Here is a 23776-nt window from a genome sequence, read left to right on the forward strand (position 1 = left end):
TTGGTCAGATGTATGTGAAGAGACCAAAGCATTTTAGTGAATATTGCGGATGTGCTGCCTGTTGTAGATGTCTTGTTCCTGGACGACTCTTGTCAAAAACAGTATGGCATCTAATCAGATTGAACTTAAGAAGTGAAAAGGGGTGGGAAATGTTGAACAAGGTAAACAGTGCACTCTTGTAAGTTATCCATAGAACAGGTCCCTGTGTGCCTGTGAGCAAAGGAGAGTTCACATCTTGTTATGAAGTAAGTTAGATGTTAATCAGTTTGTGTGAGGTTATATAAAGATTAAAAAAAACTTGATGCTACCAGATCCCGCAACTTGGAAATGCAATTCAATTTAAAGTGTAAGCAAATATACACCTGTTGTATAGTACTAGCAGTAAATGTAGTAGTTCTAATCTTTCACTGGAGGGCAGCAATGGTTTGGGATCCAGTGACAGAATTACTGCAGCTAGAAATTTTTATGAATGTTGGTGAGTAGGTAACAGTGTACAACAGCCTATGGATAGCAAGCTGATTTTGTACTTGTTAGAAAGCTTGAATTACCTGCAATATATACAATGTGGTGAGAAACCCAGGCTGTTGTTCTGAATAAGGAGTGGAGCCTCAGTGACAGTTATATAGTGTGCTGCATTAATGTAAAATGTGGAGAGCAGTGTTGCAGGCTGGGAGATGCCTTAGTGTACAAAAATCTGATACCCAGCAGTATGCAATTTGTTATGAGAGTCCCCTCTTGAAACTTAAAATACTGGTGGGACAGCAAAAGTTAAGAGTGTCCTGGTGATCATGGCGATTATGGTATTACAAGTGCAGGTAGTAGCGCTTTGACACCTTAGCCCTAGCAGGCCAACATAGTGAGTCTTTGTTGCAAGTTGTCTCCATTCTGCCCGGGGAGTTGAACTTGATGGTCCTGGTTCTCATCAGCAATAGGGCGAGTGTCATATCTCTATTGCATGCCAGCATTATGAAGTCTGGTTCTTCTAGAGACAATAGGGCCTTGGAAACTCCATGTCTCCTAGCATGAGAAGTGGGAAACTCCCAGATCTCAGGGAACAAGCTTGTACTGCGGAGATCTGAGGAGCTGACCAGTTAGCCCACAAAATTCTCTTTTGTAAATTGTAGTACAAAACTGATGTGGTAAATTAGCTGATGGTGACAGATTATAAAGTCACTTAGATGGCAAAGTGCGTCCACTATCTTAGACCGCTGAAATTTTATGCAATGGACTCTCACTCATTCGTGCTTCTAAGGTAGCATTTTGAAAGGTATTCTAGATCTCTACTGTAGTCCATATGCCTCTGTCAATGGTTTCTCTGTATCTCCATTCCAGTCACCTGATTAGTTTATTCTCCTTCATCTGATTCCGGGAGTAGCCAAACATTTAAACAAACTTATACACCACATAATTAGTGTGCCCACCTGTCAGCTAGCAGCATCTCTGAGAGATTCAACCCTCCTTTACTTGGAGCTGTTACCAAGCAACTGTGGCACATCTACAAAAGAATGGACAATTCAACAATTTTTAATAAAATGTGTCTTCCATGGCTTACATACCAGGATGTCTCCCTTGATTCTTTGTTTTATAGCTTGTGCTTTTTAAGGGATCTAGTTTGACATGTCCCTCCCTGGCTTCATCTCACAACCTTCTTTCCCCACCACTCCCGGTGTACAATACACCCTTCCATTACCAAAAACTATATGTTGGGAACATTAAAAAAAAGATTCTACATTGTACATCTCATAGTGATATTCATGTAACTGTAATATATGATCTACTATATGCTTTATAACTGTACATGTCAAGCTTTTTATGTTCACTAAATGGTTCTGAAAAAAATTGAGGGAACTTTATTAGTGTTTAAAATGAAAATATTTGAAAACATCAATTTTAACATGAGCAAATGAACACAAACTGTGAACCTCGAAAAATGAACTTGAATGGTAACATTAAAAGTGATTACTTAGTGATAACATTAAAAGTGATACTCCTATCTGGGGGGCAAAGAAATTTGAGAAGTTGAATACAGTGAAGAGGGCCAGGGAGTGGTCTCGGTTGGGTGTGGTGTCGGTAGGTCAGCTTTATGATACAAATGTACTTAAATCCTTCGAACAGTTGGTTGGGGAATTCTCTGTACCCAGAACAATGTTTTATTCTTACCTTCAGTTACGACACGCCCTAAACACACAATTTAAAGGGGAGACTTTGGTGTTTGGGGTGGATCCACTGAGGAAACAATTACAGGCCTTGGGTTATAGAGGTCTGATCTCTCGAATGTATTCATGTCTTCTGTATGAATCCACTGCAGATGATTTGGATGGTTTGAGGAATCAGTGGGAAATAGATATTGGCCTTTTATCAGACAAGGAGTGGGAAATGGTTACAGACAGTACTAAAGGTTATACTTCATCATTAAAATTTCAACAAATACAGGTGTTTATCTTACACAGGGCCTACTTTACCCCTATAAGATTGGCAAAATTTCGCCCGGATGCTACCCCTAACTGTCCGAAATGCAATTCGATCAATGCTAACTTTTGGCACCTTCTATGGGAGTGTTCATGTATACAAATCTTCTGGCGAAGGATCAGGAGATGTATTCAGGTTACTGGAATTGAAGTGTCTCTTAGTTCACCGGCCACTTGTCTTTTTGGGCTCCGATTGAAGGGGAAAGTTAATAAACTGACAAAAATGTACATTTCACAGTTATTGATGTTGGCTAAGGTCTGTATAGTGAGGCTGTGGTTGGCTCCGACGAGTCCCACAGTTAAAAATTGGAAGGCACTGGTCAATACCACCATAAGGCACGAGAGATTTGTTTATACTAGCAGACAGGCTCTGAAGGAATTTGAGAATATATGGTACAGATGGTTAGAGTCTCCATTCTATCCTATGTCATCTAGTACAGATGCTCTATCTACTTAAATGTATGGCTACCGCAGTTCTTATAATAAGTATCTGAGTCCATGTAATAAACCCTGCATGTGTAACATACTTATGTATAAGCATTTACGATGTATGATCCTGAATGAATATAGCACATTTATTATTATTATGCTTTAATGTAATCTTGTAAATTCCGTCATTTAATTCCGATATGTATGCGATTGTTTTTCTTTTCTTTTTGTTGTTTAGTATGTTTATATCTTAAAAAATTTCAATAAAAATACTGGATTTTAAAAAAAAAAAAGTGATTGGCAACCCTCAAGCGTGACCAGTGAACAGTGAATGTGAACCACAAATTCAAATCGGAGTCAATAGAATTTCAAACCAATTTAAAATTTTCAAGCACCTAGATTCTTCACTGACAGTTCTTATTTTCTGTTATAAGTCTGTTTTGTATTCAAGAGTATTAATGTAGTATCCATCAGCAAACCAGGAAGATTTTCTTACACAGGAGAATTAAATTAACGTTGTATGTCAAATATATTTAATAGTATTCTCTTTTATATAAGCAACAGGTATATTATGCTTAAAAGGTAATTTCACCCAAAATTTAAAATTCAGAATGAATGAAGGAATCAATATGCGAAAAGCCAACACTGCATGTTTTTTCCCCCCTCTTCAGTACATTTGTGGAATTACATGTTGCAAGCACATGCAGGTGCTTTTATTTTCATAAGTTTCAGCATACTCTGACGGCCACTGGAACACATGGGCATTCAATAACTTGTATAACTCTGTAGTTCAACAATATTACTTAATCTAACTTAAATCTTCATTTTAAACTACTACCCTCAAACCTATGGGTGCTGGATAAGCCCAAGTGTTATTCAGCACGGAGCTGGTTGTCCCTTGTGGCTTCAGCCATATTGTCCTTTATTTATAAAGTGTCAGTATATTTCACACAGTATAATAGAGCGAAATATTATATGCAGCTTTTTATTGAAACACAATATAAGAGTGTCTTGCTGAACAATTTTAGACTTTATTATAAACTATATCCCTTATTTATGCATAATTTTATTATTAATGTATGTTACATTTAAATAAGATGAATCAGAAGCTCTGTCATATTAGCTATATTTCATTTTATTGAGTTTTCTTGTTTATATCACATGATGCACAAGGACACAGTAAACTAAAGAGTGACAGGGGTAACAACACAATACTAAACAACTGCACTTTTAGCGTTTTAATATTTGAAAACTGTTTTATTGTTATAAACTACATTGAAGAATCACATTTAGAAATAATGTTGCCAAAATACAATGTGCTTTCTATATAGTATATGTATTTATTTTATTTTTAAATAACATTTACACTATTTATATACTGCACTCCAATTAGTAAAGCTTAGCGTTTTCCTTTTTCTTTAATATAGGATATAATGAAGGTGAATCAAATTATACACACTGTGGAGCAAATGATTGCCCATATGTGAATGTCAGCTATGTGAACAGTACAAGCTCAAAACGGCCTTCAGATAGCTTAATTTACACTCTTTTGGGTATATATACAGGTAAGTGTTTTTTGTTAATCAATTTTAAGCAGAAGCAGGTGTTAAATAATGCACAAATGTTAGACAGGCAAAAAGGAGATTGTATAATGGGTAACTATAATACCATTGATACATGTTAAATATGTTAATTATTGAAATGGTTTAAACCTGCTTATTCGCAAAATAACAATTGTTTAAGGATAATTTGCAGATATCTATGGCTATTTATAAAATAAAGAATTAACTCTCATGCGCTCATACTCACTCCAAGGGTAAATGACAATATCTGATTTCTCATGAAAACAGTCACGGGTCAAATTCTATCTTAGGGGTGCCCATTCCAAAAAATTAGCCAATATCAAGAATAAAGTTAAAGGTAAGCCATAGGACTAGACAATTGACATTGAGGAATACTAGCCAGAATAAATAGTGTAGAATCCATATTACTATAAGTAAATTATATTTATTAAAACATCAATTGACAAAAATGCAGACAATAAATAACAGATATCAAGATTTAATTTTTTTCCCTCTCAGATCAGGGGCGCACGCAGGATTGTAAGGGTAATTTCCCCCCTGACCCAAAAACAACAAAAAAACAAAAAAAAACACGCGAGAGTAGCTCAGTTTCGGCAGCGCTGTCCTATACAGCAGCCGCGGCGCTGTCGGCTGCTGTATAGGACAGTGCCAATATGGTGGGCACTTAGTTAGCGGAGGGGGGGTTTCTGGAGACCCAGAAACCCCCCTGCGTGCGCCACTGCAGGTGATTATAATCACAACATTGTTTATGTCATGATTATCCCAATGTTGCAGGTCTCTCAAAAGAAGCAGGCAGATCTTGTATTAAGTAGTTTAAAAACTCAGTACTTCAGACACACAATACCAAATATTTGAACAGTATCAGATCTCTTTTATATAGCGCTGTCATAAAATCTGGATATATACTCCAAAGTGAATGGCCAGTTCACATTTTGGATAAAATCTGTATAGAAAATCTTTATGTTCTTACTATTGTAATTCTAACATTGTGTGGGACTTGATCAGAAGCATAAATTACAGGTAATTTTTAAACTTGAGAGTGATGTGAAGTAATCTCACCCGATCAGACATGGTAGCTGTTAGGGAAGGACTCTCATTCATATTATCCACACAGCCAGAGATAGTACACGATCAGGGTTTCTCAACAGTAATGCACACCCTGAATCAGTACAGCTCGTGTGTATCATAACACAGTCCCTTTCTTCGCATATGCAGTAATCTAATGTGCACAAATAAAGATTAAAGAATTCCTGCTTGTTGGACCCACCTACAGGTACAGGATATACAGTATATTTACGCGTTTCATCAAAAAAATATAACTTTCTCAAAGAAAGTCTTTTTGGGAGACCTGCAACATTTGGATAATCAATTTTTTTTTAGATCTGTTATTTATTGTCTGCATTTTTATCGATTGATGTTTTAATAACTAGAATTTACTTGTAGTAATACAGATTCTGCACTGTATCTATGGTTATTTACTGTGTCATTTTGACAGATTTGATTGAGAAATGAACAGTTCAGCAACCAGGTGTCACAAAAAACCATTCTCCCAAATTTACCTCCATACTTTTGTTTCATTGAAAAAATTGTGAGGACTGAAATGCTGTGTAAGACCACGAAGTTTACCTATTACACCACAATCATAGGAAGGAAGTTTGCTACACAAGTATTGTTAATAAATAAGGTTTACTTTGCAGCTGTCAAAAATAGGTATTGTATAGATTGTAGGTTTTCTTTGCCACTTGTCAGAGCTACTGCTTCCATAAAAATGCATGTTTTTATTTTTCATAGAAAGTGAGAAAACTTTGTTATTGTTCATGTACTTTTTTACATGCACTCTTTAGAAATGTTATTGTGAAGTATGCAATACATTACTGGTTGTATTGCTCTTTTTACTTTTGAATAATAAAAACTTTTTCCCCATTATCGTTACATTTCAAAGGTAGCGGAATACTTGCTATTTTGCTTGTTTCCATATTTCTGGATAATATTGACCTGAAAAAAGAACCCAAAAAAGAAGACATTAAGAATGAAACATTTTGGATCAAAATACTGGCACCACTTAGGCATCTACGAGATAAACGCCAATGTCTTCTAATTCCTCTCACAATGTGGAGTGGTTTTGAACAAGGATTCCTTGCTGGTGACTATACCAAGGTTGTTATCAAAAATGCTTTACAGATTCATGTGCGTTACTGTATACTATAGGGACCCTCTACCACTTATTTTTTGTCTTTTTAAGCAACTATAAAGCTATATTCTGTGTGATGCTTTTTCTGAAGCATGCTTAAAACACATGGTGCTTCACGTATAGTGGATCTAACAAGTCTATACACACCTATTGAAATTGCAGTTGCTTGTGATGCAAAACCTAAAATCAAGATATATCATGTCAGACCTTTTCTCACCTTTAAATTTACCTTGCAAATAGCAAAATTCAAGTGAAAAACAAATAAACCACTCTTATGAAAAAGAAGTGAAAAAAAAACCCAGGAAAACCCTGCTTGCACAAGTGCGCACAAAATTTCATAGTGGGACTGTAGCTGTGTTCAGAATTAACTACTGGTCGAAGTGGAAATTTAGAAGTGGCGGTATGGAAAATGTAAGTGAATGTAGTTTGATTGCTGAGCAATCAAATCAATAGGTGAAGTGGCGGTATGGCATACCATCGTTTACCAGGCCAACTTAAGCTAACCAATCACATTAAAAATGACGTCCAAAGGTAATTATCAAATAAAGTAATACAAATATGCCCACTACTTCATATAATATAGTCGCAACTTTAGTAATTAAAGGAGGAATGGTCAATAGAAACTCAGTCGTTCAGAAGCCACTAGATACTCATAATCATCTTTGTCTATCAGTGCCCAGGCCCCCTGCACCTATGAATGTGTTCACGTCTAATTGTGCCTCAATTACCTGAATATGCCCTTATTGTACTCGACCTACACTTGCCAGCTCCTGCCTGCCTGTACAGCGTCTCCAAGTGTAAGGAGACACAAGTTAATTATATTGAAGTTAACAATGTGCAAACACAGTTTTGGTGCTCATACGTGGTACAGATATCTGTATCTTATATAGATAACACCCTTATGTCCAATTCTAAAAGAGCCTCAAATTTTTTTTTTCTTAGTGAAAACATAAATAAACGTAAATAATAATGGAATAAAAAGGGCTCAGTTACTGTCACCCCATCATGAATGATGTAAGATCATGCAACAAAGACAAAATATATTATATTAATTTAGCCTTAACAGTATTGAGATGTGAAAAAAATATTCTTTCTCCTAGGTTCCAAAACAAAATTCATTTAGTGTGACATATTCTGTCCTACCTGTTGTCTTCTATAAAAAAAAAATCCAAAAACAATCTGTTGCTACATCAGCCTTTCACTAACAACATAATAAAATTGCAGACAAACAACGGAACAGCTGTAGGGGAATTCTGGTTCACAACTGTATGTCACCAGTGTATGCAGTGTTCAATAGTAAATAATAAAATGGGATACAATGTGGTCCCTTATATTGGTTTGGCACAGTCTACAACTACACAACCAGTTTTGGACTTTGGAGTGCAGCCAGTATTCCTCATCCGCATTGTTATTGTATGTCAATACATAAAACATGCCTAAATTTGCTCAGTGCATGTATTGTGCATACCCTTGACCAAACAACCAACATGTGCCCTCACATTTTATTAAGCCACCAACATCTTGTGTAAATAACTATATTGTATATGTTTATTAAACTATTAATTTGGAGCAAACAACATGAAAAGGAATCTGGTATGTGTGCAAACAACTTACCAATAAAATGTTTACAGCTCTGGACCAAGTTTAAAAAATGTGTGCTCACGGGTGGGTTGGACACTTAAGTAGTCACATTTGGTCGGGGCTTTGGTCCCTGAGACCCTAATTAACTCATTTTAGGGGAAATTGTCTTATCTAAATTGAATTATGGAGACTTATAGGGCCCCTTCATTGTTCAGAGAGTAGATTGGTATCATCACGGTGCAAAGGTGTGGCTGTCTCAGCACTCCACTTATTGCGGTCTTACACGTGTAGCGCTAGTCCCCTTCAGTGCCTGGAACCATACCTATCGTGGAGCTCGGGCCTGCTAACACTTGAGATAAATATAATGTCTACATTCAAATTATTGACCTAATAATACCATCAATGTCATTATTGTTGACTTTCCAACCCTGTCTATATTATGGTGTTGACCATATAAATGTCGATCATGTAACTGTCAAACACCCAGCAAGAGGTAGTAACAAGGTGGAATTCCACACTTTATATGCTTCAGCAATTTTCTCAACTCATTTCTGTTGTGGGGATGCAGTTGTAAAGAGATTATTGTAAAATAGACTGTAATTGACTGTAAAAGAATGTTAATGCTATAAATAGATTAAATTAAATTAATTAAATTCAGATAAAAAACCAAAAGACAAAACACGTGAAGATTTTTGACCAAAACCAAAACACAAAGATGGTTTTACAATCAAAACCAAAACACAGGGGGTCTGCACACATCTCTACTTGTAATAAAAGGTTAACTCTATCCAACACTGAAAAAATGTTTAATATTTTAAAAAACAAATTTTGCTTACCTGTGCTCTATCGATCCAGTTGGTTGGGTCTAACAGTTTCAAACAGGAGGTACCTCTCTCATGATTTGACAGGCTTTATTTTTGGTTATAAAAAGGAAAGGGGCCTTGACTACATCAGGACCACCTGAGCAGGAGAGAGGATCTCCTTTTTTAGACAGTAAATGGAGACAGTAGATGCATCAGGACAACTGCTAAAACTTAAATAAGTAACATATTACCTCACTTAATTTTAATGTTGTGTGAAATGCGCCTTTAAGTGATGAGTAATGAGAAATTCCTTACATTATACCGAACTTTTAAAAGCATATATATTTATATTGATTATGTCTATGACTGTTACAAAACATCTTGAATATAAGCTATACCATTCTCTGCAGTCAATCTGTTCTGAAAATTTGTATTTAGTTAGTAAATTTTTATTTATTTTTTTTTCTTTTTCTTTTTAGTCTTATGTTACCTGCACACTTGGAATACATTTTGTTGGCTATGTGATGATGTGCTTTGCAGCAACCAATGCAATCTGTTCGTTGCTGTTTGGAAAACTTTCACAATACACAGGAAGGATATCTCTCTTTTTTTTTGGTAAGAAAGAACATGTACACCCATGCCTGGATATGGACTACACAGGAAAATTTAAAGACACATCAGGGTCATACTCTAAGCATATTCTCATCCAAGTATGTACAGTATAGATTGATGTATTTCTTTACACCATATGGGATTGGGTGTGGTACGATTTAACGATAGTGACCACACCGACTGTGACTACACCGACATTTAAAATCCGAAGAATGACACCCCGACATGACAGAAACAGCGACTTACTGTTACAAAGAGACAGTATGTTTCTGACACAATCTGTTCCCGACAGTTGAAATTGATGTAATCTGAAAACACAACTGGGAAATTTCAGTTTTAAAGATACACGAACCCGGCTTTTGAGAGTAAGGTTAACCCTAACCCTAAACTCTAAACCCTTACCCTTAACCCCTAACCCTAACCTACTACTTACATGAGATTATAGTAAACCGGGTCTGTGCATTGGCGCTTTAACAGCAGTCGCTTTTTCAAGTGACGTCATTTTCAACAGTCGGGAACAGATCGGGTCGGGAAGAGTGTGACTGCCACTAATGGAATTAATGAAATGAACACTTTTAATGAGGAAGTGATATATATATTGATCAAAATATACCAAGAAAGAAGGGTCTGGAAATTACAAGCTAACTGACAAAGTATTATAATGTATTTTGTGTTTAGAACAGTACAACTAGAATAAAATATGCATGTTGAAGTCAGTACACAGTTCAATTACACATACAGCAAAACTTCAAATTGATCAAATTGCAATAGTTAACAAAAAAGTTGTTGGTGTGATGTGTCTTTCAAGTTTTAATTCAGCTACTGAATTGTCTGCCTTGGTGTCGGATATATGGTACAATATAATATGGGTCCTACCGGTAAAGTTTGGCACAGGCTTCATGGCATGAGGACTATTAGTAAAATATGGGGGCTCTGCTGGGATATTAAATGACCACTAAACCTAAAATACAAGTTAATTTATGCAAAAGAGCTGCAAGAACTTCTACTAGCGCAATAAATAGTGTGTGTGTGTGTGTGTGTGTGTGTGTGTATATATAAACATTCTTAGATTTTTCTCTGTTGTCAGCCATTTGTATTTTAGGTCTGGCACTGGCACGCCATATGGGGGCAATACTAGTATAATAATTTGTGAACCATTGCTGGTAGTATTTTTTGGAGGCAATGAATGTGGTCTACACAGTCTTAGAGCATGATGTTCCATAATGTCTACACTGCCATTTGATGTTATATTAACTCTAGTTCCAATTCATGTTACTACAATAAAACACTTGTTACTATATGTTACCATATAGTACATAAAGTATATGTGCCTATAAAGTTGGCAAAACAGTATTTGCTTGAATTGAGAAAGGAGAGTGTTAGATGAGTTGTAAAGAGAATGGTGTGGGGGAGAGAGTATATCTAACCTTACTTATTTGTTGCTCTTAATATGCCTGTTATTTCTTTATTTATATCTATAGCCGCGTTCACAAATGCTGCTGGTATTATAGCACTACTACTTTGGAAACCTCATCCAAATCAGCTTGCTGTGTTCTTTGTGTTTCCTGCAATCTGGGGTATGGCAGACTCCATCTGGCAGACCCAAACCAATGGTAAGTAGTAAGCTATCACTACGTTTCAATGATTAAATACACTAAAACTCACACAGGCCTGGTCAAAAACAAAATTATTTTTCACCTTCATTGAACTAGACTAGCGAATGTAAATTATAATAATAAATGTACATATATAAATATATACTCACGCATGCACGCACACACACACATACGCACACTAGCATAGATAACTGATTACATAGGAGAACAGGCAGAAATGAAGGACAGGGACAACAGCAAGTTCCTTTTTTGTTGAGTTGAGTTGAATGAGTTTGATTAAGCACTGGAACATGCATAAAGAGAAGGCTGAAAAACAGCTGGACATTCAAGAGAGGAAGTAAGGGGAGAGGTAAGTGAAGGGGAGGTAAAACTGAGTGTAGTCGAAGAAGAGATGGTACTGGGTTTGCCAAGGGAGAATATGGTCAACAAGAAGGGAATAGGGCTTATGACAGACAATTTTGGGTATAAAAAGAGGAGGGGAGGAGGAACCAGAGATGGAAACAGAGAAGAAGAGGTTGGAAAGGTAGAAGTTGTTAAAGATTCCCAATGTGAAAACTCTTGATCTGCCCAATTTAGCACTACTCCTAGCAAGGCAGAGGGTCTAACGAATGAACGGTGTTCACTAGGGACCGCCGCAAGGTTGTTTTGACTTAGGTGTGTCCGCCCGCAGGTCGTGGCCCCTACTAGGAGTATCAGGTGAGATCTATTAGGGGAATGAGAAGGAAGACACTAGCAGACAGCAGGAGAGATGGAGTGCAAGTTCTGTAGGCAAATTGAGGAACTAAAAGTGGTGGAGCTTAAGCTCTGTAGACAAGCAGTACAGCTGAGTGGTGGACCGTAAGCTCTGTAGACAAGCAGTACAGCAGAGCGGTGGAGCGTAAGCTCTGTAGACAAGCAGTACCGCTGAGTGGTGGAGCGTAAGCTCTGTAGACAAGCAGAACAGCGGGGTGGTGGAGCGTAAGCTCTGTAGACAAGCAGTACAGTGGAGTGGTGGAGCGTAAGCTCTGTAGACAAGCAATACATCTGAGTGGTGGAGCGTTAGCTCTTATAGCAGGCGGTACAATGGAGTGAGGTGGAGTGTGTGCTCTTGTGAACAACAGTACAGCGGGATGAGATGGAGCGTAAGTTCCTGTAGACAGTGGTATTGCAGGGTGAGATGGAGCATAAGCTCTTGCTCTTGTAGCCAGCGGTACAGCGGAGTGAGATGGAGCGTAAGCCCTTGTAGTCAGTGGTACAGCAGAGTGAGGTGGAGCGTGAGCTCTGAAGATCAATGGAATGCACAGGAGGCAATGGAGCCACGTCTGATACCAGGCAGGTAACACTATCAACAGGCACTGAGCTGCAGGGGGAAGTGCCTTTTAAAGTTTGGTACTGAGACTAGTTGTCCAATAGAAAGCATGCAGAGGACATAGAGGATTAAGTCAGCGCATGCGCAGACCCAAAAACAGGAAGCTGACAGCCAGAGGGCGGAGGTCAGTGGGAGACAGGTAAGTGTGTCAGACCACGGTTGTAGAAACCGAAGGTCCGCCGTGTGACAGCAAGCCAGGGTCAGAAACTTAGGAGATCCAAAACAATACCAGTGAAAAGACAGGCGCAAAGTCACACGATGTCAGGGGCTGGGTCACAAACAAAGGTGCAAAACGGTGGATGTAACAGGAGTCAGATAATCAGGACCAGTTCACAGAAGTTACTTTGAAAGACCAAACAGCAGAAATAAACAAACTGGCAACAGAAAAAGGCAGTCTTAAAAAGGCCAGACACAGGTGATCACGGTCCAGATAAGATGAAGATGGCTTAACACCTTGTAAGCAAGGAGAAATTGTATAGGTATAACAGCAGCACCTCTGGTAGCAAAGAGGTACTGCATGTCTAATTCAATACAGACATAGTCCTAACAGAATGGAAACCAGGAGAAAACAGTATTATAGAGGCAGAAGGACCGAAGGGTGTCCTGGAGGAGACATTGTTCCACAATGCTGAAAGCCATAGAAAGGGCCAGATGGATAAGTAAAGAGAAATGATACTTAGACTTGGCAGAGAGAAGACCATTTGTGAATATAATAAGGACAATGGAATGGATGGAAGACAGGTTGGATTGGGTCAAGGAGGGAGTAAGAGCAGAGGAAGCTGGTAATGTGGTTATAGACAAGCAGCTCTAGTAATTTGGAGTTGAAAGGGAGGAGAGAGATTGAGTGGTAGTTAGAAAGCGAAGCAGGGTCGAGAGATGATTCTGATAGTTCATTCAGTTATATACTAGTCTAAAGGAACGTGGATGAAAATGAGAAGAAGGAGCTATATATACAGATTAAAGGTCTGATGATAAACAGGAAAAATTAAGTGCACTGCTGCACCATGCTGAAAGGCATACCCAGCACTTTCAAAGCACTAGGCCCCCCTCAAAGCCCTTCCCCTAAAAACACCCTTCCATTACCACAGGCATCACAGTCATCTTCCTCTGGCACACATGGCACCTGCTCATCAGGACTGGGACCGCTGGAGCAATTGGGAGTTATGCTATTCACCATAAAAGCCATCAGTTAGATCAGGGAATTTGGTAGGAAGTGCACTACCAGTCCCTGGTAGAGTGGAGCCATATATTATTATACCAGTGTATCATTAAACATATTGCCTTATATATACAATAGGACATATATAAAGGCATATAACATGACTATTCCAGATTAGTTCACAATAATATAATTTGCTCTCAATAAGTGCAATAATTTAATGTATAATTTTTTTAATTAAAACATGCAATTGTGATGCAGTGAGAATGGATTTTGTACTGATTGTATATTGGTTTTGAAATTTTATTGCTTGTATTACATTGCTTATTTGTGCATAATTTTAACACATAATCAGTTGCTAATAAATGTGCACATTTTGTTTTCTAGCTCTTTATGGAGTATTATTTGATGATCACAAAGAAGCTGCTTTCGCCAATTACTGTCTATGGGAGTCTCTGGGATTTGTTATAGCCTATGGATATAGCACATTTTTATGTGTGTCTGTGAAATTATACATTATTCTTTTAGTGTTAGTTCTTGGAATGGCACTTTATACACTTGTTGAATACAATGAAAATAAAACAGTGCCAAGCAACAAACTAGAAAAAAATATGGGTGAAAATGATTCACTCGGCAAAACTATGCAAACTAAGATGTAGCATTTACATTTGCCCTTTTTATTAGGACATTAAGATTATCAGCAAATTGTTGAAACTGTTTAAATCTGTGCATCTCATTTAGCCCTGCTGGGCCTACTTAAACATGATTATGCCTCTTTGGTCAAGCCCTCATAGGCAATACTTTTTTGCCATTTTAAAGGATATTTAGCCTCATCCCATATTCCAACTTTAGTAATGGGCCTTGTAATAGGCCTCACTAGGAGAGGCTCTCAAGTAGCTTCTATCTCAAGATCTTGTTGTCTACGGCTGGGCCATATCTAGAGTTTATTTTGCCCTAGTCATGGTCAGCAAATATTCCCTAAATTGATAATTGTGCATTCCACATGCTTGAGCTACATTTTCTGTCACCCCTTTCTCCATTGTTTGAGCTGGAGAAATGGTGATTGTTTATGAAAATTAAATTAAAGAAGTAAATTTGATTTACTAAAGTCATCACATAAACAGTAGTGCCTTAGACTTGTTTGGTAAATAATCCTAAAGAGAACAAAAGACCACTTGCTTCAAAGACGGGAGTCTCCAGATTTAAAAACAATGCTAACATCAAACTCAGTCTTAATCCTAAACTTCTTACCCTTATATATAACCATATATAACCATAGAACATTAACGTCAGGTAAATCATTAAAGGTCATTTGCTCAATCTAGTCTGCTCATATATAATGGTTTAACATTAGTATATATATATATATATATATATATATATATATATATACAGGCATAAATAAATTATGTTACTATTGTTTTTGACAATTATTTATTCTCAAGTACTTTATTCTACACTTTTGCAACTTCCGCTGTTCCTTTGAACTTCTAGAATGTTATATCATATGTAATGTTGTACAGCACTCCTGGAATGTCATTCAGGTTACATATCAAGGTCCCCCTTGTCTGCCAAGTGTTCTGGAATGGGACTTAGCACTAAAACCTGTGGTGCAAAATAAGAAACTGCCGATAAAAACCCTAACATTAGCCCAACTCTTACATGCCAGCCTAGCTCAGGTTCTACAATGATTCAAAAGTCTACCTTTTTTTATATAGCACCAACAGATTACTCAGCACTTTACAGAAAGTATTTAATCATTCAGATCAGTCCCTGCCTTGATAGAGCTTACATTCTAAATTATCTACCAATCTCTAACAAACCGTAAAATACCAGTATGTTTTTGAACTGTGGTAAGAAACTGGAGCACCTGGGGAAATACCCACACAAACACATGGAAAACATACAAACACCACAACTGCTCGGAATGAAGCCTATAATCCCAGTGCTGTGAGGAAGCTATTCTAACCATGTGCCACTTTGCTGCCCATAATGTTCCACTATTTGTATTTCCTATGCTTCATAGTTACTATTTCTTGCATAGGTGTATTTAAAGTAGGGGTGTGCACCGGCCACTTTTGGGGTTTTGGGTTTTGGGTTCTGATTAGCTTGAGGTGTTGGGTTCTGATTTGTTTTGCCAAAACACCCCACGAAAGGTTTTGGTTCTGATTTTGGGTTCTGGGTTCTGATTTTTTTTAAAAAAAGCATAAAAAGTGCTAAAATCCATATTTTTGTTTTTTTTCCACTCCTACACTATTATTAACCTCAATAACATTCATTTCCACTAATTTCCAGTCTATTCTGAACACCTCACACCTCACAATATTGTTTTTAGTCCAAAAGATTGCACCGAGGTAGCTGGATGTCTAAGCTAAGCGACCCAAGTGGGCGGCACAAACACGTGGCCCATCTAGGAGTGGCACTGCAGTGGCAGACAGGATGGCAGTTTGCAAGAGTTTGCTAGAGGTTCAAGATGGAATTGTCCTTGGGAAGATGTTGTTGAAAAATAGGACATTCGCACTTTAACAAACCAATCAGGAACGTAGTTTAATCTCTGGTACCAATATTTCTGGACTGCAGAAACAGTGAACGTAGTTTAATCTCTGGTACTAATATTTCTGGACTGCAGGACCATCTCTGATCGAGATCGTGGAGGAAATTGATGAGGAGGGTGTTGCTGGTGTGGATACAACAGGACCAAGGGATTTAGGTGTCCCTGGACTGCTGACGGTCCTAGCCACAGCTCCTGAACTAAACACTGAATTATGAAGGTTCTTCAGGTGACGTATAAGGGAGGTTGTCCCTAGGTGGCCAAGATCCTTACCCCTGCTTATTTGAGCTTTACATAAGGTACATATGGCCATACATTTGTTGTCCAGATTGGGATAGAAATAACTCCAGACCAAAGAGGTGCATTTTTTGGTCTTCTGCCCAGGCATGACGATGGGCTTTTTCATCCCATGGACAACAACTGTTTCCCCCCCTGGTGCCTCATTTAAGATAACCACATCAGCATCCTCCTCGTCAAGTTCCTCCTCAGCTCCAGCTACATCAATATCCTCCTCCTGGTGTACAACATTGACACCTTCATTAGCCAAATCTGTAACTGGACTGTGGGTGATCCTTCCAGCATATGCAGAGGGCGTGCTGCAAATGGTGGAAGGAGCCACCTCTTCCCGTACAGTGATGGGAAGGTCAGGCTTCGCAACCACCAACACCCTTGGACTCGTCTTGGGGATTTATGATGCCATCTCTTTAGAAGGCAGAGTTGTTTGCTGTGTTGATGCTGACAGCATAACTCTTTAATTTTTTGGAGGGGGGGGAGGAGGAGGACTTAGATCCTTATGTGAAGCTGAACCACTAGTCATGAACACGGGCCAGGGCCTAAGCCGTTCCTTGCCACTCCGTGTCGTAAATGGCATATTGGCAAGTTTACGTTTCTCCTCAGATGATTTCAATTTTCTTTTTTTGCTAATTTTAGTGAACTTTGGCTTTTTGGATTTTACATGCCCTCTACTAGGAGATTGGGCATCGCCCTTGGCAGACGACGTTGATGGCATTTCATCGTCTATGTCATGACTAGTGGCAGCAGCTTCAGCATTAGGAGGAAGTGGGTCTTGATCTTTCCCTACTTTATCCTCCAAATTTTTGTACTCCATTATAGTTAAATCTCTGGTACTAATATTTCTGGACTGCAAGAACAGTGAACGTATTTTAATTTAGCAGTACTAATATTTCTGGACTGCAAGAACAGTGAACGTAGGTAAATATTGCAGTACTAATATTTCTGGACTGCAAGAACAGTGAACGCAGGTAAATATTGCAGTACTAATATTTCTAGACTGCAAGAACAGTGAACGTAGGTAAATATAGCAGTACTAATATTTCTGGACTGCAAGAACAGTGAACGTATTTTAATTTTGCAGTACTAATAATTCTGGACTGCAAGAACAGTAAACGTAGGTAAATATAGCAGTACTAATATTTCTGGACTGCAAGAACAGTGAACATAGGTATTGCAGTACTAATATTTCTGGACTGCAAGAATATATTGCACTAGAATTTTTTTTATACTTTTTAAATTATTTTTTTATATTTTTTTACAATTATTTTTGTATATTTTTTTTTTTTTTTTTTATGATTTTTTAATTATTATAAAATTACTATGGACTTAGCAGAACAAAGCACAGGACAAAAACACCACTTGACTCAGCAGGACAGAGCACAGCACACAGCACCACTGGACTCAGCAGGACAGAGCACTGGACAAAGTACTACTGGACTCAGCAGGACAGAGCACTGGACAAAGCACCACTTGACTAAACTGATCAGCAGGACAGAGCACAGGATCTCCCAAATAACCACTGAACAAAACTAACCAGGACAGGGGCTCCCAAACAACCTCCCTCTTCAGTGATCGCAGGGAGAATGAAGATGGCGGCCGCGAGCGGGGAATTTATGACATCCGAGTCTCGCGAGATCCGACGCGAGACTTGGATGTCATAGCCTCGTTTTGGATTGCTTTGGCGGCCGCAAGTACCCGAACAGTGCTCGGATCCCGTCGGATCCGCACTGTTCGGGTGGGCTCGGATTAGCGAAATCCGAGCCCGCTCATCTTTAATTTAAAGCACAAAAATTAAATTTTACATATTATATTGATAAGGATTGTAGAACATAAATATCTGCCTACAAAGTAATGATTTGTTCTTGATGTACTTAGATGTGTCTATTAAATGTAAGAAATTATCATATAGCCAGATTTTCACCAGCAGAAATGTAAATATACATGATTTTTCAAAATTTTTGAGAAAATGTTATACATTTTTCTTTTGGAATATAATTGAAATGACTCTTTGTCTTTAAAATTAAATAGGCCTGGGCCTATTAATGTAATGTTTGTCTTTTGTCCCTAAATTCCCAAACAGGCCTTATCTTTGTCAATTACCCAAATATTTGCATAGTACATGAAAGCACAAAAATAAAAAATAAAAATATTGCAATTAAATGTTCCAGGTGTGTCGGGGTGCTCATTTGTTTTATTCCTCTAACAATCTCTGTCGTTCTTTATTCATCTAAGTGTACACAGTAGAGCTTTAAATGAGGGAAGAACATGTCTGAAGCCTCAAAAAAAGTGTAAGGTTTTCCAGAGGTAAATATTAGATCACACTAAAGTACTGTAGAGAGTAAATTCAAAGGAGCATATTCAATTAGGTCCCGGGATTGTGGTAATGCATGAAGGTAATCCGTGGCACTGCAATAAGGCTGGATTACAAAGGAAAATCTGCATTATTGCGGTACCATATTGCCTTTGGTAATGAGCACTCCACTCGTTTCCGCGATCACGGAGCTAATTGAATATGATTACTGTCACTGTCTGACATTAAGACTACCAGTTACTACGGTAATTTTAATGCTGATTTTTGCTCGCAGTTCCCTAAGCCACGAGCAAAAATACGTATTAAAATTAACCATAGTAACAGTAATAATGCACGACCCGCGTTGTTTTGGAGACTATGGTATCTGGTACACTTTTTCAGATAATAAGAGTTCCAAACATGCTAAAATTTGGTCATTTACATAGGATGATGGTGTGTGTGCGTGTGTGTCAGTGTGCTTGATTTTTAACGATTTTCTTATATTGGTGTTAAAGATGAGCGTTTCGGATTCCAAAGAATCTGACAGATACTCATTTTGGTGTATGACTCAGTTTCTTGTGCCAATTTCGGTTCTGAAAATAAGGCAAAACGCCATTTTCAGGGAAAATGTTGGATCTTGCATGTTTTGGATTGAGATTTTCTATATATAGCCTCTGTTCTCATCTACCATTTTAGAATTGACATCATGTTCTCAGTTACCATTTTAGAATTTTAGAATTGATGTGGGGAGATCATTTGCTGCAATTGTGTGCTCACAAAGTGATGTGTAGCAGGCTGAACAGGGTGAAAGAGGCAATCTATTTATAATGAAATAGCTGGGATTTGACTGCAGAAATCTACTCTTTATTTACAGATCAGTCTGCTGGAATTGTGTGCTTAGCAAGTGGGTGTGAGAGAGTGAAAAGTAGACCAGTGACAATTGGTGCTAATAATATTTTCGTAAACTAATAAGGAGTGGACCAAAAAACTAATTCTTCCTTGCTTTTAAAATCCAAGTGTTTGACTGTGAAGCTGTCACGGGCACTAGGAGTCTTTACCCAGGGATCACCAGGTGATAGGCTTACCAGAGCAATATAGGTGGTAATATGGTACTCTGGTAGCAGGGTGATCACGGAACAGAAAATAGCAGATGATGAGATGCTCAGGAAAGTCTATGACTAGCAGCACTGGTAATATGGCGGTAATAATACACGAGGAACTGTATGGACAAAGGACACGTGAAGGTAGTCAGTGGTCTGCGGTAGCAAGTTGTACCACTGCTATAGTGAGGAGGAATGTCCAACAGAAACGAGGAGGTGATGAGAGTCAGCGGTCTGCGGATAGCAAGTTGTACCGCTGTCTTGAGTGAAGGAATGGAATCCAAGTGGAGGTATCCGGGGAGTCAGTGGTCTGCGTTAGCAAGTTGTACCACTGCTATGTGAAAGGATACTGGAACAAGTGACACAGGGAACAGGGATCAGTGGTCTGCCTCTAGCAAGTTGTACCACTGAATATATATGTGAGGAGGAGCACGGGGAGAGACTGCAACACAGGAGATACACGGGCACCTTAAACTTGATCCACAATAATATGCACAATATATAAATGACTGAACAGCACTGTAATAATAGAAAGTCTCTTGAGGTAATCCGGCACAAGATAACACAGTCAATGATGGCAGTAGACTCAGCGGATAGCAAACTCCAGAGAAGAACCAACACAGTCCAGCAAGATATGCAATACACCAGCACAGTCAATGAGAAGTATGCATACCGTGGTTCAGAAGCAGGCTGTCAGACAGGAGTGCAGAGATACCTGAACGGCAGGAGGCCGGCAGGATGCGAAGTCCCTGGATGGGTGAAGCGGTAGTCAAGTAGGTGCAGCGCACAGGTAGGTAGACCAGCAGGGAAACGAATACACAGGAATCAGTAGAATGTGGAACTGGACTCCTGGAGGACCCTGAAGAATAGCGATGGTCTAGCTGGGAGGTAAGTAGTGAGACACGAATCCAATGCTGACAGGCGGGTAGAGACCAGCGGGAACACAGGAAAGCATGGAGAGTGGATCAGCAGTTGAAGGACGAATAGAGGTGAGGAGAAGCGGCAGCAGGACTCTGCGGACACACGGAGGTAGCCAATAGCAACCAGCAGGTGCAGTAACGATGGCATACGGGAGAGCAGAGTTGAGCTGGAACTGATGATCACGGAGAGTAGCGGATAGCAATAGTAGTAGCAGTCTCGAGGAAACACGGGAGAGTTGAGATGAGCTGAAGACTGAAGCGCACAGAGGCAGCGGATAGGAATCAGCCAAACAGTCACGATGAAACACAGACGAGTTGCAGGTTGCAGACTGTAGTGCACGGAGGCAGCGGATAGGAATCAGCTAACAGTCATGATGGAACACAGACGAGTTGCAGGTTGAAGACTGTAGTGCACGGAGGCAGCGGATAGGAATCAGCTAACAGTCACGATGATGCACAGGTGAGTAGATGTAGATTGAAGACTGTAGTGCACGGAGGCAGCGGATAGGAATCAGCTAACAGTCACAATGATATATGATAGAGTTGAAGTGGCTTGAAGACTGTAGTGCACGGAGGCAGCGGATAGGAATCAGCTAACAGTCACGATGATACACAGGAAGGTAGAAGTGGTAAGGGAACCACAGTAGTAGAAGTGGTTTGGAAACCACAGAGGTAGAAGTGGTTTGGAAACCACAGGAATCAGCAGCGCTGAATACACGAGGAAACACAGGAACACCTTCAGAGGCTCATGGGGAATGAGACTCCAAGATCAGGCCACGTGGTATTGACCACAGGTGCTTAATATAGGGAGTGTTGCCTGATCTGCCAATTAAGTTAAAGGAACATACACTGAAGGGTTAGAAAGGGCTGCGCATGCGCAGACCCTCAGGATGGAGGACGGCCACGGTTCCTAAATGTCCGGGAAGAAGCACTCACAGTCCGGTGAGTGACAGAAGCCAATTGTATAAGAGGCAGTAAAACTAACATCTGTACTAGCAAGTGGGCAAAAAACAGGGTACTCTTTGACTCTGAGCAGCATACTCCTCTGTCACATACAGCGCTCACCTGAGCCTGTGTGACGTGTGTGTGACAAAGGGTTAATCAAAAACAAAAACCTGGGGGTAAATGTATCATACTCCTGTTTCTTCAAGTTGCAAGAAATCGGCAAGTTGACAGCTAAAATTTAAAGTGGTGCTGCCTTGTAAGGCAAATTTCCCTTTACAAGGCAGCGCAGCGCCACTTTAAATTTTAGCTGTCAACTCGACGATTTCCGGCGACTTGAAGAAACCGGAGTATGATACATACATTTACCCCCTGATCTGTCTAAAATGATTAAATTATATGCCACACACTAGCTTTGCTGTATTAACTATGCCACCACCAAGGTTTTTTCTGAAGAGTTGACACTCTTATTTAGGAAGCCTTCGGTTCTCCCTTAGAACCAATCTATCACAATTTACTTTAATCAAAGTTAACATAGACCACAATGTTCTCCTCAGTTTTCAATTATGTAGCATTTTGACCAAACTTTCGCATGAATTCATAAGAACACAGAGACTTGAACCTATTAAGTGTAACTTAATATGGAAAATATATCCACAATGCTTAAGATAAAACAGTAAGTAAAATGACATACAAATATAATGCAATTCTTTCTTATAAAATAATGAAGATTAAACACAGAATTGATAACTCACGTATAATCAAATCTCTGGTACTGGAAGAAGCAGAAAAATGGGACATTCTTCAATATCAGATTGCCTCCCAAAAGTGAACAATTTCTTAGAGGTATACTACAGTTTTAAAGACTGCGGGAGAGCCCACAGCCCTCCTGCCTGTGGTGTCAGAACTGAAAGGTCTATGTAAATGCAAATTAGGGTTTTATGACTCCTGTTGACAAACAACCTTTTCTAGTCATGGAAAGGAATAAATTCCTTTCTCTTCCCCCCCCCTTTCACACCCCCCCCCTCTATCCCAGCGCCGGGGAACCTGGCATATTCTACGTTAGGGGTTGGGACCATTCCCCTTCTATCTTTTTTCCGCTGCCTGCAACCACTCTCTCTTGGGAAGCGCAGATTATCCCTTTCCGTCTAATAAGCAACCTTTTCTAGTCAGGATTTAAATACCCTGTCCCAACTTTTTACCAGAATAGCTTACAAACATGCTTTAACCTCCACACAACAGGTCATAAGTTCCCCTTCATCTGCATACCACACATGTCTCTGGTAAATATGATATTGGAGAAAATGATATGATGTTTTCCTAAGACCCTATTCAGCTTGAATTTTTCATTAACATATAACCCTGTCTCCGCAGTCGGAATGTCTGAGGCTTCCCAGAGATGTGTTAGATTTCACTGTCCTGAACGAGATATTTTCAAAGGCTTTCACTTTTGTGACCTGCCATAAATGAAACAAGGTGCTACAATGGATCTAGGCTCTTATCTATCAGCACCCACTGGGGAGTTTAACATAATCAAACACATTGATTTAAAAAGCTCCCCTGAGCCATGTCACACTATTTCTAGGAATTAATTCAAAAACACATATTTGCAGATTCATATGCCCAGAAATTAGCTTGCACATGACATACCCCCTCAAAAAATATTTCTTATTTCGCTTTTCGATCAAAGTTTTTGAATGTGAAGGCAATTGTGTGAGGGGCAGTATCACTGACATCTGTATTTACAAGCAGAAAATAAACAGGGTGCTATTTTAATCTAAGCACAAAGGCAAAACATATATATTGCTTGCTTTTAAAATCCAAGGGCCTGAGTCATTAAAGAGAGCAAAGCATAAAAAAAGGAGTAACTTTGCACCTGGGCAAAACCA

General features: G+C 39.0%; 1 protein-coding gene across 2 annotated transcripts in view; it reads left to right on the forward strand.

Annotated features, from left to right (window-relative positions):
* LOC142142939 (protein unc-93 homolog A-like) overlaps positions 1-14462 on the forward strand; it is a 76949-nt gene extending 62487 nt beyond the window's left edge. Inside the window, exons 5-9 of one of the 2 annotated variants that reach the window (XM_075200699.1) lie at positions 4337-4462; positions 6423-6637; positions 9535-9670; positions 11149-11280; positions 14178-14462. In XM_075200699.1, coding sequence (XP_075056800.1) covers positions 4337-4462; positions 6423-6637; positions 9535-9670; positions 11149-11280; positions 14178-14449 — 881 coding nt within the window. In that variant the 3' untranslated portion in view covers positions 14450-14462. The remainder of the gene's footprint in view (positions 1-4336; positions 4463-6422; positions 6638-9534; positions 9671-11148; positions 11281-14177) is intronic. The other variant, XM_075200700.1, reaches the window with a different exon arrangement.
* The last annotated feature ends 9314 nt before the right edge of the window (positions 14463-23776 follow it).

Source organism: Mixophyes fleayi, chromosome 3 (genome assembly GCF_038048845.1).
Source record: "Mixophyes fleayi isolate aMixFle1 chromosome 3, aMixFle1.hap1, whole genome shotgun sequence".
Classification (NCBI taxonomy): domain Eukaryota; kingdom Metazoa; phylum Chordata; class Amphibia; order Anura; family Limnodynastidae; genus Mixophyes; species Mixophyes fleayi.